This window comes from Embiotoca jacksoni, unplaced genomic scaffold (assembly GCF_022577435.1).
Source record: "Embiotoca jacksoni isolate LCO1_2020_lvr unplaced genomic scaffold, fEmbJac1.0.p SCAF_5, whole genome shotgun sequence".
NCBI lineage: Eukaryota > Metazoa > Chordata > Actinopteri > Embiotocidae > Embiotoca > Embiotoca jacksoni.
Genome location: NW_027185403.1, coordinates 16820534 through 16833944, shown reverse-complemented (window position 1 = coordinate 16833944; position 13411 = coordinate 16820534). Strand labels below are relative to the sequence as shown.

Here is a 13411-nt window from a genome sequence, read left to right as displayed (position 1 = left end):
GTGTTTGTGTTCATATGTTTCTGTCTCAGTTCAATTTATGCAATAAGCAGGATGTCCTGTCCTCCCTGCTGCTATTGTGGAGCAGTCAGCCACTTTACCCCCAAAGACCACTTCCTCTCTGTCAAGTGCCCTCTCTTTCTCTCTGTCACACACACACACACACACACACACACACACACACACACACACACACACACACACACACACACACACACACACACACTACAGCCCCATGCCAGCCTGAAGACAATGGCAACCAGTCCAACACCGCCCTGTCACCTGGTTAAAAATAACTCTTTTGGTATCCTCAGACATTATGATTGTGTTCTAACAATGGTGTGGCGGGACTTTGATCAGCCAAAATAGCACTACGCTGTTATTCTGAGGTATCACGCATAGCAGTTTACAGTGTATTTGGCCTGTGTAGGCTTTCTGAAGATGTCACTTCGATGTTGAACTTTAATTATAACTTTCTTTTCATAGAATCTGTTTCATTGCAGATTTGTCAAGTCTGAAGCCAGTCAGTAGTTGAGATGATATCTGTCACTCCCTATGAGGCGTTCAGTTATTCTTGGGTACACACAAACACTTCATGTCACTTTAAATCATTTAATTATGACATTTTACAGGCTTTCATGAATCTCACGGGTTTGCTCTGCAAAAGGCCAGCATTATGATAATAAAGTTAAAGAACGTAAAGAATTTTATATTGTATTAATCATCTATGGAACATAGTCAAATGTGTGGTGTTTTGTCCTTGCTTCTATGGATGTTTTGCTACTGTAAACAAAGTCTAAAGGTCACAATGAGCGTCAAATATCCACCCACAGGCTTTTGTTTTGTGCTGCTTTGTTAAACCCTATAACGTCATCAAATGATATGAAGAAAAACTTGAAGACAGTAAACAGTGACTAATATTTACAATGAAAGTGTTGCTATGTTTATGGATTAAATGGTATTTCTTAAACTTCTTTAATTTTCTATTGACAGTGGTGGAAGAAATATTGAAGGTATGCAGTCCCCTTAAACCTTTCTGCCCACATTACTCAAATTTCAAATGGATAAATCAACATTTTTGTTCATAAACCTTGACTCAATAACCCATAATGGTGAAAAGTGAAAGATTTTTTTGTATGTTTATGTTTTACAGTTTTCTTTAAAAGTAATCTGGCTTTAAAACGATTCATATCATACATTACCAGTAAATAAACTTAGATTACATCACTGGATTGCTATTAACTACATTAATTTGTAAGCAGCATTGTGATGCATCTGCTTGAGATGATTCACTGTGGAACTCTTCAGCGTTCAGAAGAACAAGAAATCCTGCAACAGGTGGTCTGAGACAACACGAGGAGACAGAGGACACTGAGGCAGCCTGAACATACAGAAGAACTGAGGTAAATTACACCCCACCGAAGTAAATACGGCATGCAGGTGTTGATGGACAGCTTTTATCACTTAGCCTGCAGTACAGTGGGCCTATAAAGAAGGCCATATGATAGACAGGCAGATGGACTTGTTGTGAGCTTTCTGATGACACCACTCTGTGTCCTCCTCTCTCCCTGTCCTCCTCCGCCTCCTCCTCTTCCTCCTCCACAGTCCCCTATTCACGCTGTCCCTTCCTCCCCTCTCCCCTCTCCTCCTCCTCCTCCTCCGCTGCCCGGCCGAGGTGCTATTGTCTCGTTTCCTGTGACCGTGCAAGCAGCAATACGCTCGCTCTCTCTCTCTCTCTCTCTCTCGCTCTCTCTCTCTCTCTCTCTCTCTCTCTCTCTCTCTCTCTCTCTCTCTCGCTCTCTCTCTCTCTCTCTCTCTCGCTCTCTCTCTCGCTCTCTCTCTCTCTCTCTCTCTCTCGCCTCTCTCTCTCTCTCTCTCTCTCTCTCGCTCTCTCTCTCTCTCTCTCTCTCTCTCTCTCTCTCTCGCAGCCCAGAGGATTTGTGATGCGCGCGGTCCCATTCCTAACGGACGGAGCGAGTCGTCGGGATTACTAGAAGAACTCACACCCGCAGGATTTACATACAAGCTTAAAAACGGTTCCGCGAGTTATTCACGCGGTTTGGGCGCAGTTTGACTCGGTACAGTGGGGAAACTCCGAGCAGGTAAGTTTGCAGACTGAGCAGCGGCAAAACCCAAGAGAGTGAAAAAGGCTGAAGCTTTTCTTTTGACAGCTGCGCCGCTGCTCTGCTGCCAGACTGACAAACATCAGTGAGCAGGAGGTGAGCTGTCACCATCCACTCAGCTGCCGGTAAGTTCGCTCTGCTTTGTCTTTAGTTCATGACAACAATTTTCTTTTCAGGTGACAAAAACGTGTTAACTAAAAGCTGCTTTAGCCACAACTTTTGACATAAAAAAAAAAAAAAAAACCTGTCAGCCAGCTGGTTGTGGCCCATACAGCCCAGTCATATCTGTAAAACAGCTTTAAACTAAATACAACTACAAGACTTGTGTTTACAGGATATATATAGATATAGATATGTATATCTATCTATCTATCTATCTATCTATATATATATATATATATATATATATATATATATATATATATATATATATATATATATAGAGAGAGAGAGAGAGAGAGAGAGAGAGAGAGAGAGAGAGAGAGAGAGAGAGAGAGACCCAACATGTAGGTGAATAGGAAGGGAACTATTTTGTTTGGTCATAAGAATAAAATATTGTAAGCCTTACTAAAAGGTTGTTTGGGTATATTGAAGATGTTCAAGGCTTCTAACTAATGGATATTAATGGTACAAAAACAGCTTTCAGTGTGGGCTAACTGTCACATATACATGACAGTATATGGCCTCAAGAATTAGGAGCTGATTAAATTCCAGTCTTGTCAACACCTAATTTTTCTCCACATTTTTGTTCATAAAACAGTTTTGTTTCTAAAAGTGAATCCTTATTGTCTCAATTGATTCATAGTTTGGCCTATAAATTATGTACATGTCCATCATGTGATCCCAGGTCTTACCAATTGCTTGTTTTGTCTGAGCAACAGTCAAATGATTACAACAAAGGAAAAGATTATAAACCTGCAAACATTTACATTTGTTTTAATAATTGCAAAGGGGAAAGATTGTTGTAGCAGCCTACAATGAAGATAAACAACACAGACGTACAGTACCCACTCAAGGAAGCCACAGAAGATAACATTAATTACAATAAGATTAAGTAAAAATGTACAATAAAATAAAGATAGCATAGAAAATATTACAATAAAATGAAAATAGATGTGACGAGGTAGTTGGAGTCAAATTGTACACACCTGTAAAGTGCCCGTGTGCTGCAGCAGTACAGTATTTGAACAGTATTTCATGTAAAAATATTGTTATATGTTGTTATTATAAAAAAAAAAGTTTGAATATTTGCTTATTTAACTTTCTGCTCCATTGCATGTTGAACATTATGAACCTCATTAAGTAATACTTGGAGGACTTAATATTCATGTGTTCGTAGTGTGACGTTATTCTTTGAAACACTGTCTGAACAGTAACTCTGAGCAGGAAGCAGTGAAGATGTCCTTTTTTTATGGCGACACCGTGCGCCTGCTCGTCCTCCACCTTCAACCCTCGCTGCCCTCTGTCTCCCAGCAGGACAGCGAAAGGAACAGCTGGATGTGAGCTGAGCCCGAACTCGATCTGTTCTTATCAGCGGGTCCCGGAGGCCTGTTTCTGTCACTGCTGCGGCCCGACTTTAGGGGGGGAACCTTGTAACTGTGCAGCTGTCCACGACCTGCACATGAAATCCACACACACACACACACACACACACACACACACACACACACACACACACACACACACACACACACACACACACTCAGGGCTGAAATCCCTCGGCAGGACTTGTAATCCACAACATGCTTAAATGTGTCTGTGCTCCCCAGCTGCAGTTGAGGTGGTGCTTCTTACTTTCAAATATAAACTGTGTGGCAGCCAAATTAAATGTTCTATAGACTCGGATCTCTGCAGAAACAACATCAGCTGAATATGAAGCCGGCACTGTCAGGGGTCCTGGGCCTGAGCCACAGTACACAGAACCCTATAGTGTGTGTGTGTGTGTGTGTGTGTGTGTGTGTGTGTGTGTGTGTGTGTGTGTGTGTGTGTGTGTGTGTGTGTGTGTGTGTGTGTGTGAGGACTGGCACATGTAAGTGTTTGCCTGCTTGTGTATTCACGTGTGGAGACTTTTGCATATGTAAAGTGTGTTTGTTGCAGATGGGTACAGTGAGGGCATTGTGGAGGCTGTTTGGGAGGCGTGTGAAAACGCAGTAAAGATGTCACACTGCAGCTGGCACAGGACAGGCCTGATGGACTGCTTACACTCACAGCGTTGCCTTTGTGTGGTTAGTGTGCGCTGAAAGGAGACGGAGTGAATCTCTGGACTTTTATACGCCATGCCAGAAAAGCCGACCACCTCGCTGCTGGTGTTGCGTAACACATGATAAGGCCCGACTGGCCTGTTTAAAGCGGCTGCTTGCAGCAGTTCAGAAATGTACTCCTGTTAAGTTGGAGGGAGAATTTAGCATAAAAAAAGATAAGATGAATCAATAATAATAGTGCGGCAGAGGTGTTTTTAGGTCAACCCCCCAAAAAGCTGGGTCCTCATTTTTTTTTTGGAATACAGTGTCAACAATATATTTCAAACTACACAAATTGGTAATCTCTAATCGCAAGGGGGCGTAATGCTGTTTTCAGATTTTTGAAACCTCTGTTCTGGCACCATATTCATATGTTTTCACATGTTTTATTGTTTTATTTATAAGTGAGGGAAGTGAGAAAGATGTTGGCTTGGAACACTTCAGACTTCTATTTTGGCTGCGAGTGATTCAGTCAGACCGTCTTTTGTTCAGCTCTGTGAATAATTCCAAACACGTCGTGTTTTGGTTCGCAACCAATATAACAAGTTCAAAAAGTATACATTTTTCTCAGAAACCATTCGTCACTCTAAAATGTGCATTCTCGTATGACTCTTTGGGCAACTCTTCCGCGGTACAAAAATAAAGTTCATTGTGGATGTGGAATATAATGTGTATTCATAATACACAACATACTGTGACAGAGATAAGATAGTCAGCGCTCCTCAAACTCATTCTGCTCCGGTTCCTGTTCTGATATCACTCATTCAAATCGTGCTTCGAGTAAACAGCTGGAAAATACAGTTGTACATTGTCCGCTATCTGTAAACTGTTAATATTTGATTAAACTATTGTATCTGCTGAGCAGCAGTGTTCTGTGATGGTGGGAGCAGCTCTGCTCTGCTTTTCCACCAAACCAGCCCGCTGAGTTCTTTACTTCTTCCAGCTGGAGTTCAGCCATCGATTCTTCTCCGTACTTCTATGGCTGGAAGTGGATTTCACATTCAAGCTCTTTAACGCTGCTTCATGAATGAATGAATCAGATTTCAGGAAAGTTTTCTCTCCACTCTGGTGCGTGCTCCTGTCTCTGCACTATTACAAGTATTTACCTTTGATAGTCCCGATGATAACTCGAGTGCTGCATGCCGCACTGCCGTGGGAACTAAAGCCACCTGACCAGATGAGAGTTTTTATTAATATCCACCAATAACACGTGAACATGCACATACGCATCCCTGAATATCGTTCGAATGCATAGATCTAACATCCGCGCATACCGTTCAAATGTCAGTAATATAGTTTTCATTCTTGCTTGCTTTCAATTATATACATTGTGAAGCGGGACATTTTTCTACTGGATACAAGACAATTCATTGATAACATTTGTAAAGATATTCCAACAGAAACAGTGTTGAGATTTATCATCTAGTTGGAGGTTCTGCATCCTGAGTTGTTGATATTATAATGATATTAAATAGAAAAGTGGATGATGTAAAATGGTTTTAAATGGATATTGAATGCTACGTTTTGGTCTGTCAATATCTTATCATATCATGATATGATACTAGATATCGTCTTGGATACAGTAATATCTCGATATTGCATAATTGTTGTCTTTTTTTTTGTTTTAAAGGCACCATTACAGTAAAGGGATGTTGTTTTCTGAACGTACCAGACAGTTCAAGTCATAATATCCAGATAACTGATGATTTTATATCAAAAATCTCATCATGAAAATATTTCGTCCCGACGATATTGTTGCAAAAATGTCAACAAGTTGACTTTGTGCTTTGTTTGATGGTGTTTATTCGTGAGCTTCATGTAGGGAGATCTGGAACAGCTGACTTCTTCATCTGTAACTTTTACAGTGAGGAAGTGACTGAGTGCTTTTTCCTTTTCTCTCCACAGGAGCAGCGACCGGCCCTGCAGCCGTGCATCCTGAATGTCTCTGCCTCCGTTTGTGTTATCTGAGGGTCCACGATGACTTGGCGGGGGCTCGACTGGTGGGTCCCCTGCTGACACCTCCGACCCCCCTCCCCCCAGATATCCGCTCTGTGCCCCCCCTGTCCCGACGGCTTTTGTGAAACCTCTTTTTGTGGCGACCCCTCCCTCTCTGAGCTGTCATCATGGCCAGCCTGGTGCTCAACGAGACTGGAATGGAGAATTGTGGGATTGACGACTCCTTCAAGTACAACTTGTACTCTGTGGTTTACAGTGTGGTCTTTGTCTTGGGACTGATGACCAACTGCGCTGCTCTCTTTGTATTCTGCTTCCGGATGAAGATGCGCAACGAGACCACAATGTTTATGACTAACTTAGCGCTATCTGATTTAGTGTTTGTTTTTACGCTGCCGTTCAAAGTCTTCTACAATGTTAACCGCCACTGGCCCTTCGGGGATGGACTGTGCAAGATATCAGGAACCGCCTTCATCACCAACATCTATGGCAGCATGCTCTTCCTCACCTGCATCAGCGTAGACCGCTTCCTGGCGATCGTCTACCCGTTCCGTTCGCGCTCCATCCGCACGCGCAGGAACGCGGCGATGGTGTGTGCGGCCGTGTGGCTGACCATCGTGGGAGGAGGGATATCGGTCACCTTCTTCTCAACCATCAACAACACAAACAGAGCCACCGCATGCTTCGAGGGCTTCTCCAAGAGCACCTGGAGGACCTACCTGTCCAAAATCACCATCTTCATTGAGGTGAAGAGAGACACATTAACTAACGCACCACTTTGACCACTTTTAACCAAACACGTAGCAGCAGGGTTCCACTTATATTCATTTTTGTTACGCTTGTCTTTATGTTCCCAGATTGTGGGCTTCCTCCTCCCCCTCCTGGCCAACCTGGTCTGTTCCTCGTTGGTTCTGCGGACGCTGCGTCGCCCGGTGACTGTCGGTCACGGCTGCGACAGCAAGAGACGCGTCCTGCGGATGATTCTGGTCCATCTTGGGATCTTCATCATCTGCTTCGTCCCTTATAACTCGATCCTCTTCCTGTATGCGCTGGTGCGAACCCAGGCCCTGGCTAACTGTGCTGTTGAGCGCTTTGCCCGAACCCTTTACCCCATCACTCTGTGCTTGGCCACTCTCAACTGCTGCCTGGACCCTGTGGTCTACTACTTCACGTCAGAGAGCTTCCAGAAGAGCCTGACCATGGGAGGCAAAGGGCCCGTCTCCCGCCCTGAGAGCATCCCCCGCAGCGACACGGAGACCCAGGACACAGCAAACACTCTCCCCAATGACACACAAACTCAGGCCAGCAATGGAAAAGAGACAAAGACAACTGAGAGTCAGCTGTGACTTGACAGGGAAGACGGAAGGTAAAGAAGGACGGGCTGGGTTCGACAGGAACCCTGCGTTTGAAAAATAAAGCAATCAGCTGTTTGGTCCTGGAAGTGGCAAACGCATAACTCACCAGATTAGTTAAGTCCTGAGGTAAATCCTGAGGTATGGCCTCGGCTTTATGGATTAATCCACCGCTGGAGAACTCAGGAATGTATCTGTGTTTGTTATGAGAGAACACTACAAGGACCAGAGACCCAGCCACACCGGGACTATTGTGATAGTCCAGAGACACACAGAGCCTCTTAAAGAGACTGCAACACATCATCACTCAGGCTTAACACACACACACACACACACACACACACACACACACACACACACACACACACACACACACACACACACACACACACACACACACTCACAAACGCACTGGATTGTGGATAAGATGGAGATTTCCCTCCACACTGTTGAGACATGCTGTTAAGTGCTTTTGTAACACAAGTCCTTAAATTGTATTGTCATGAAGTTAAGGCTTTCACCGTGCATTATATCATCTTAGACATTAATGTTATGACACTCTTTGATGTGGTGAGACCTATTGTTTCTACTGCTGAGTTAAATGTGTCTCATGTTGAATTTTTAGGCCACTAAAAGTCTGTTTTGAATTGTTTTTGTGGCGGGCGGCTTTTATTATTTCTGTCCTCCGGTCTCGTGCCTGTCCGTTCGGTCAAACCTCATCTGAACTGTCTTTGTCATCCTGATGAATGTGAACTCATTGAGGAGGTTTTCTTCTTTCACTCTTGGTTTTCACAAAGTAGCCAGTGTCAGCTTGTTCTCGGTGCAGAGGGCAACTCCGATTTAGTGGAGGACGCTGGCCTGTGTGCTGTGTCACAGGCCAAATGCTTATTATGACCGGAGCAATGGTCCATTGTTTGCTTCTGAATAAGGTCTCTCTGTCTTAATCTGGCCTGAGAATGCAGATCTGCTCAAAGTCTCTTACACACAAGCACAGATGAACACTGTTGACTATTTACCCAAAATCATGGTCTTACACTGCATGAGGAACAAAACAATAACGACTCAGCAGATTTAGGAGCTAGAGTATTGTTGAAGTCGCTTGTAAGAATTTGCGAACATTTGTTGAATACGTTTATCCGAAGTGCTCTGAGTTTGAGTCTGAATCAGTCCCAGTGGAACATAACACCTGCTCGCCGCAGCTCGCGTTTGTGAAATAAATCAAAAAGATTTAGTGGTGAATCTTCTGGGTCTGGTTCAACGTTGGGAAGGTTTGGAACAAATGGAGGAACCCATTGTAGCTTTTCAGCCGTGGTGCACCGTCCACTCTTATTTAACTAGCCTACAAAAGATGCAAGGTTTGCAGCTGTGGTGGCGGGGTGTGGTTAGCTCAGCTGCAGGGGGTAGAGAGTGGGAGGAGTGGTTCAGGGAACGGTGCCGGGCAGGTGTAATGAGCGCAGCTGAGCCGAATACGGACTGATGAGCACAGCTGAGCTGGATGTGGACTGATGAGCTCTCCCCTAATAAAGGGGAGCAGGGAGAAGGAGGAAGAGGAGGAAGAGGTTGCACGAGTACATTGGTGTATGGGCCGGGCAAATAAAAGCATTTTACACATGAACGTACGACTGAGCGCGTCATCTGTGTCCAGGAGAGACCCCGGTAGCACCAACCTTGCTACAGTGGCACCCAACGTGGGGGCATGGACACAGGTGAACAGCAGAGCGGAATGCCGACGCAGCCGACCGTCGCGTTAGGGCAGATGCTGGACGGGATCGCAGCGATGCAGCGCGATCAGGCGGAGGCGAACCGCCAGCTCCTGGGTGCGTTGCAGGCCCAAGCCGAGCGACAGACCCGCGCCTGGGAACGGCTAGCGGCCCGGCCAGCGGCGGCCCCACCAGCGCCAGGACCGGAGTCCTTCAACCGGGGTGGCCATGCACAAGATGACGCCAGCGGATGAAGTCCAGGCCTTTATGGACATGTTCGAGTCGATGGCGGAGGCGTGTGCCTGGCCGGCGGCGGAGTGGGCGGTGCGACTCCTGCCTCTCCTGACAGGGGAGGCGCAGACGGCGGCTCTGGGGCTGCCTCCCAGGTCCAGACGACTGTACACGGACGTGAAAAGGGTCATTATGGACCGGCTGGGCCTGTCCCCGGTGGACCACAGGAGGAGCTTCCGGGAGGCTAAGCTGGGGCCTGGGGACCGGCCATTCGCCTTCGCTCAGCGACTGAGGGACTCGGCAACCAGATGGCTGCAGCCGGAGAGCGCCGGAGGAGCGCCGGCGATGGTGGGCAAGATCGTGGGGGAGCAGTTCACGGAGGGACTGCCGGCCAGGACAGCGGCATGGGTCCGCTGCCGCCATCTGGCGACGCTCGAGGCCGCCGTCACCCTTGCCGAGGACCACCTCGCAGTTCATCCCAGCGGGCAGGGGGATGGCAGTCGGCCGCCAGCTGCAGCCCGACCAATTCCTGCGCCGCGGAGGAGGATCCAACAACCGGGGGTGGCTCGGGCCCTGCCAGCTCCATGGGCACTAACAACCCCCAGGTTCACCGATCCCACAGGTCCGGCCGGCCCCAGCACCCTTCCCAACCTGCAGGGGGTTCCTCAACCGCCAGGGCAGGAGTGTTGGAGGTGTGGGCAGCCCGGACACTGCCGGAGGGAATGTCCGTTAATGGAGGCGGGACAGATGGTTCGGGTTGCCGGCCCTCCAACACCCTCACCCGGTCCAGGAGCGATGTATCGTTCCAGTAAGGATCCAGGGGGTACACATCAGGCGATGGTGGATTCGGGCTGTATGCAGTCGCTGATCCACCAGAGCCTGGTTCGGCCCGGGGCATTGGTGGAGGCATTGTGGGTAAGAATTAAGTGTGTGCATGGGGATGTTCACGATTATCCGGTGGTGGCCGTAGAAATTAGATATGGGGGAAAAAAACATAAAGTGAAGGCTGCGGTTAGCTCCCGCCTTACGCACCCCCTAATCTTGGGGACAGATTGGCCCGGGTTTCATAAATTAATGGGGCAGTGTACGGAGGTGCGTTCACGACCGGCAGGGACGTGCGGGATGCGTGCTGTGCTCAGCGATGATGCGAGGTTGGCCGACGCTGCAGAGAGGGAGGGGGAACCAGCGGAGACTATGTGGAGACGCCACTGGTGCGCCCTGACGCAGCGCTGTCATATCCGCACTTCTCATTGATTAGGGACAGACTGTATAGAGGGAGTCGTGACACTCAGACAGGTCAAGAAAACACCCAGTTGTTGGTGCCAAAAAGCCGTCAGGAAATGATTTTCCGGGCGGCTCACTATAACCAGATGGCTGGCCACATGGGATATGATAAAACTCTGGACCGGATAATGGCCCGGTTCTACTGGCCGGGCAGCCGGGGGGATGCGCGCCGTTGGTGCGCATCTTGTCCAGAGTGTCAGCTGGTGAACCAGCCGGCCATTCTGAGGGCGCCTTTACATCCTCTACCCTTGATGGAGGTCCCATTTGACCGTATTGGCATGGACCTCATCGGGCCATTTCACCGGCGTGCACGCGGATATCGTTTTGTGTTAGTCCTGGTGGATTACTCAACACCATATCCCGAGGCAGTGCCGTTGCGCAGCATTTCAGCAAAGAGTGTTGTGCAGGTTCTGTTTCAGGTCATCTCCCGAGTCGGAATCCCGAAAGAGATTCTGACTGACCAGAGAACCCAGTTCATGTCACGAACACTGAGAGAACTTTATGGATTACTGGGCATTAAGTCTATTCGGACCAGTGTATATCACCCACAGACTGACGGGTTTGTGGAGCGTCTGAATAAGACTTTAAAATCCATGATTCGTAAATTTATACACGGCGATGGACGTAATCAGGATAAATGGCTTGATCCTCTGTTGTTTGCAGTGCGGGAGGTCCCCCAGGCCTCGACGGGATTTTCTCCCTTTGATCTGCTGTTTGGCAGGAAACCACGAGGGGTGCTCGACCTGCTTAAGGAAAACTGGGAGGAAGGTCCGAGCTCCGGCAAAAGTGAAATTCAATATGTCCTGGACCTGCGAGCAAAGCGCAACACACTGGGTCAGATGTCACGGGAGAATTTGCTCCAGGCCCAGGAATGTCAACAATGGCTGTACAACACCAAGCTGAGCCAATTCACACCGGGAGAAAAGGTACTTGTATTGCTTCCTTCTTCCAGCTCGAAACTCCTCGCCAAGTGGCAAGGGCCCTTTGTGGTCACACGGCGAGTAGGGGACGTCGACTATGAGGTGGTGTGGTCTGACAGGGGCGGAGCTACACAGCTCTACCACCTCAACCTCTTAAAAGCATGGAGAGAGGCGGAGTCTGTTTCTCTGGAGAGAGGAGCTGGGGCCAGAGATTCCAAAGTCTACCAATCCTGCCTCGCTCCCTTTCGACGCCCATCTCTCCGGGACCCAGAGAACAGACGTGGCCCAGTTGCAGAAGCAGTTTGCTGATGTGTTCTCCCTCCTGCCAGGACGCACGAACCTCAGTGCACAACATTGAGACGTCTCTGGGCGTGACGGTGCAGTCGCGACCCTACAGGTTACCTGAACACGAGAAAAATTGTTCAGAGAGAATTGGCGGCTATGCTGGAGATGGGAGTAATAGAAGAGTCCAACAGTGCCTGGTGTAGCCCCATCATTCTTGTTGTCAAGAAGGATGGATCTACTCGGTTCTGTGTGGACTATTGCAGGGTGAATGATGTGTCACGATTTGATGCGTACTCAATGCCCCGGGTCGACGAACTCCTGGACCGACTGGGCACTGCGCGTTTCTTCACGACACTGGATTTAACCAAGAGCTACTGGCGGATTCCTCTCCAAGGAAAAAACAGCCTTCTCCACTCCGTTTGGGTTATACCAATTCACCACACTTCCCTTTGGGTTGTTTGGTGCCCCAGCCACTTTCCAACACCTCATGGACCGAGTGCTGCGTCCGCACGCTGCATATGCGGCCGCCTACCTGGATGATGTCATCATCCACAGCACCACCTGGGCGGAGCATGTGCAGCGGGTGGGCGCAGTGCTGGAGTCCCTGAGGCAGGCCGGGCTCACCGCCAACCCGGGGAAATGTGTGGTTGGACGGAGGGAGGTACGGTATCTGGGGTACCACTTGGGTGGCGGGCAGGTGCGCCCTCAGGTGGACAAGATGGCGGCTATCGCGGCCTGTCTGTAGCCCAAGACAAAAAAAGAGGTGAGGCGGTTTTTGGGGCTGGCGAGGTATTACAGGCGGTTTATCCCGGGCTTCGCGGAGCTGACCAGCCCCTTGACCGACCTGACCCGGAAAGGTGCCTCAGATCCGGTCCAGTGGGCGGAGCAGTGCCAGCGGGCGGTTGAGAAGGTAAAACAGGCTCTCTGTGGGGAACCACTTCTCCACACCCCTAACTTCTCCCCTTTACTCTGCAGACTGATGCGTCGAACAGAGGGCTGGGGGCCGTTTTGTCCCAGGAGGTGCGGGGGGGTTGACCGCCCTGTTGTGTACATCAGCCGGAAGTTGTCGGAGAGGGAGGCCAGGTACAGCACAGTGGAGAAGGAGTGCCTGGCCATCCGGTGGGCGGTCGACTCCCTGCGGTACCACCTGCTGGGACGCTCATTCACCCTCTGTTCGGACCACGCTCCGCTGCAGTGCCAAGGATGCCAACGCCCGGATCACTCGGTGGTATCTGGCGTTACAGCCTTTTAACTTCAAGGTGATCCATAGGCCAGGGGCGCAGATGACTGTGGTCGACTTCCTCTCCCGCTCTCTGGGTGGGGAGG

The 13411-nt window shown here is 48.7% G+C and overlaps 2 protein-coding genes across 3 annotated transcripts; both read left to right on the top strand.

Moving 5' to 3' along the window:
- The first annotated feature begins 1887 nt into the window (after positions 1 to 1887).
- Positions 1888 to 8317, top strand: lpar4 (lysophosphatidic acid receptor 4). Of its 2 annotated transcripts, XM_069171195.1 has the most exons (4): positions 1888 to 2099; positions 2169 to 2245; positions 6266 to 7059; positions 7171 to 8317. In XM_069171195.1, the coding sequence occupies exons 3-4, from the start codon at positions 6484 to 6486 to the stop codon at positions 7657 to 7659; spliced, it is 1065 nt and encodes a 354-aa protein (XP_069027296.1). In that variant the 5' UTR covers positions 1888 to 2099; positions 2169 to 2245; positions 6266 to 6483; the 3' UTR covers positions 7660 to 8317. The 2 variants fall into 2 exon arrangements, with proteins under 2 accessions (XP_069027296.1, XP_069027295.1); XM_069171194.1 differs by having other exon boundaries at positions 1888 to 2245.
- Positions 8318 to 9650: 1333 nt separating this feature from the next.
- Positions 9651 to 13397, top strand: LOC138211627 (uncharacterized). Its single transcript, XM_069171597.1, has 2 exons — positions 9651 to 10511; positions 10934 to 13397. The coding sequence occupies exons 1-2, from the start codon at positions 9651 to 9653 to the stop codon at positions 12107 to 12109; spliced, it is 2037 nt and encodes a 678-aa protein (XP_069027698.1). The 3' UTR covers positions 12110 to 13397.
- Positions 13398 to 13411: the final 14 nt, after the last annotated feature.

Coding starts and splice junctions, on each gene's coding strand:
- LOC138211627 (XM_069171597.1), top strand. CDS start 9,651: ATGGCGGAGGCGTGTGCCTGGCCGGCGGCGGAGTGGGCGGTGCGACTC. Junction 10,512..10,933: donor CATTGGTGGAGGCATTGTGG/GTAAGAATTAAG, acceptor AAAAGCCGTCAG/GAAATGATTTTCCGGGCGGC.
- lpar4 (XM_069171195.1), top strand. CDS start 6,484: ATGGCCAGCCTGGTGCTCAACGAGACTGGAATGGAGAATTGTGGGATT. Junction 7,060..7,170: donor AAATCACCATCTTCATTGAG/GTGAAGAGAGAC, acceptor TTATGTTCCCAG/ATTGTGGGCTTCCTCCTCCC.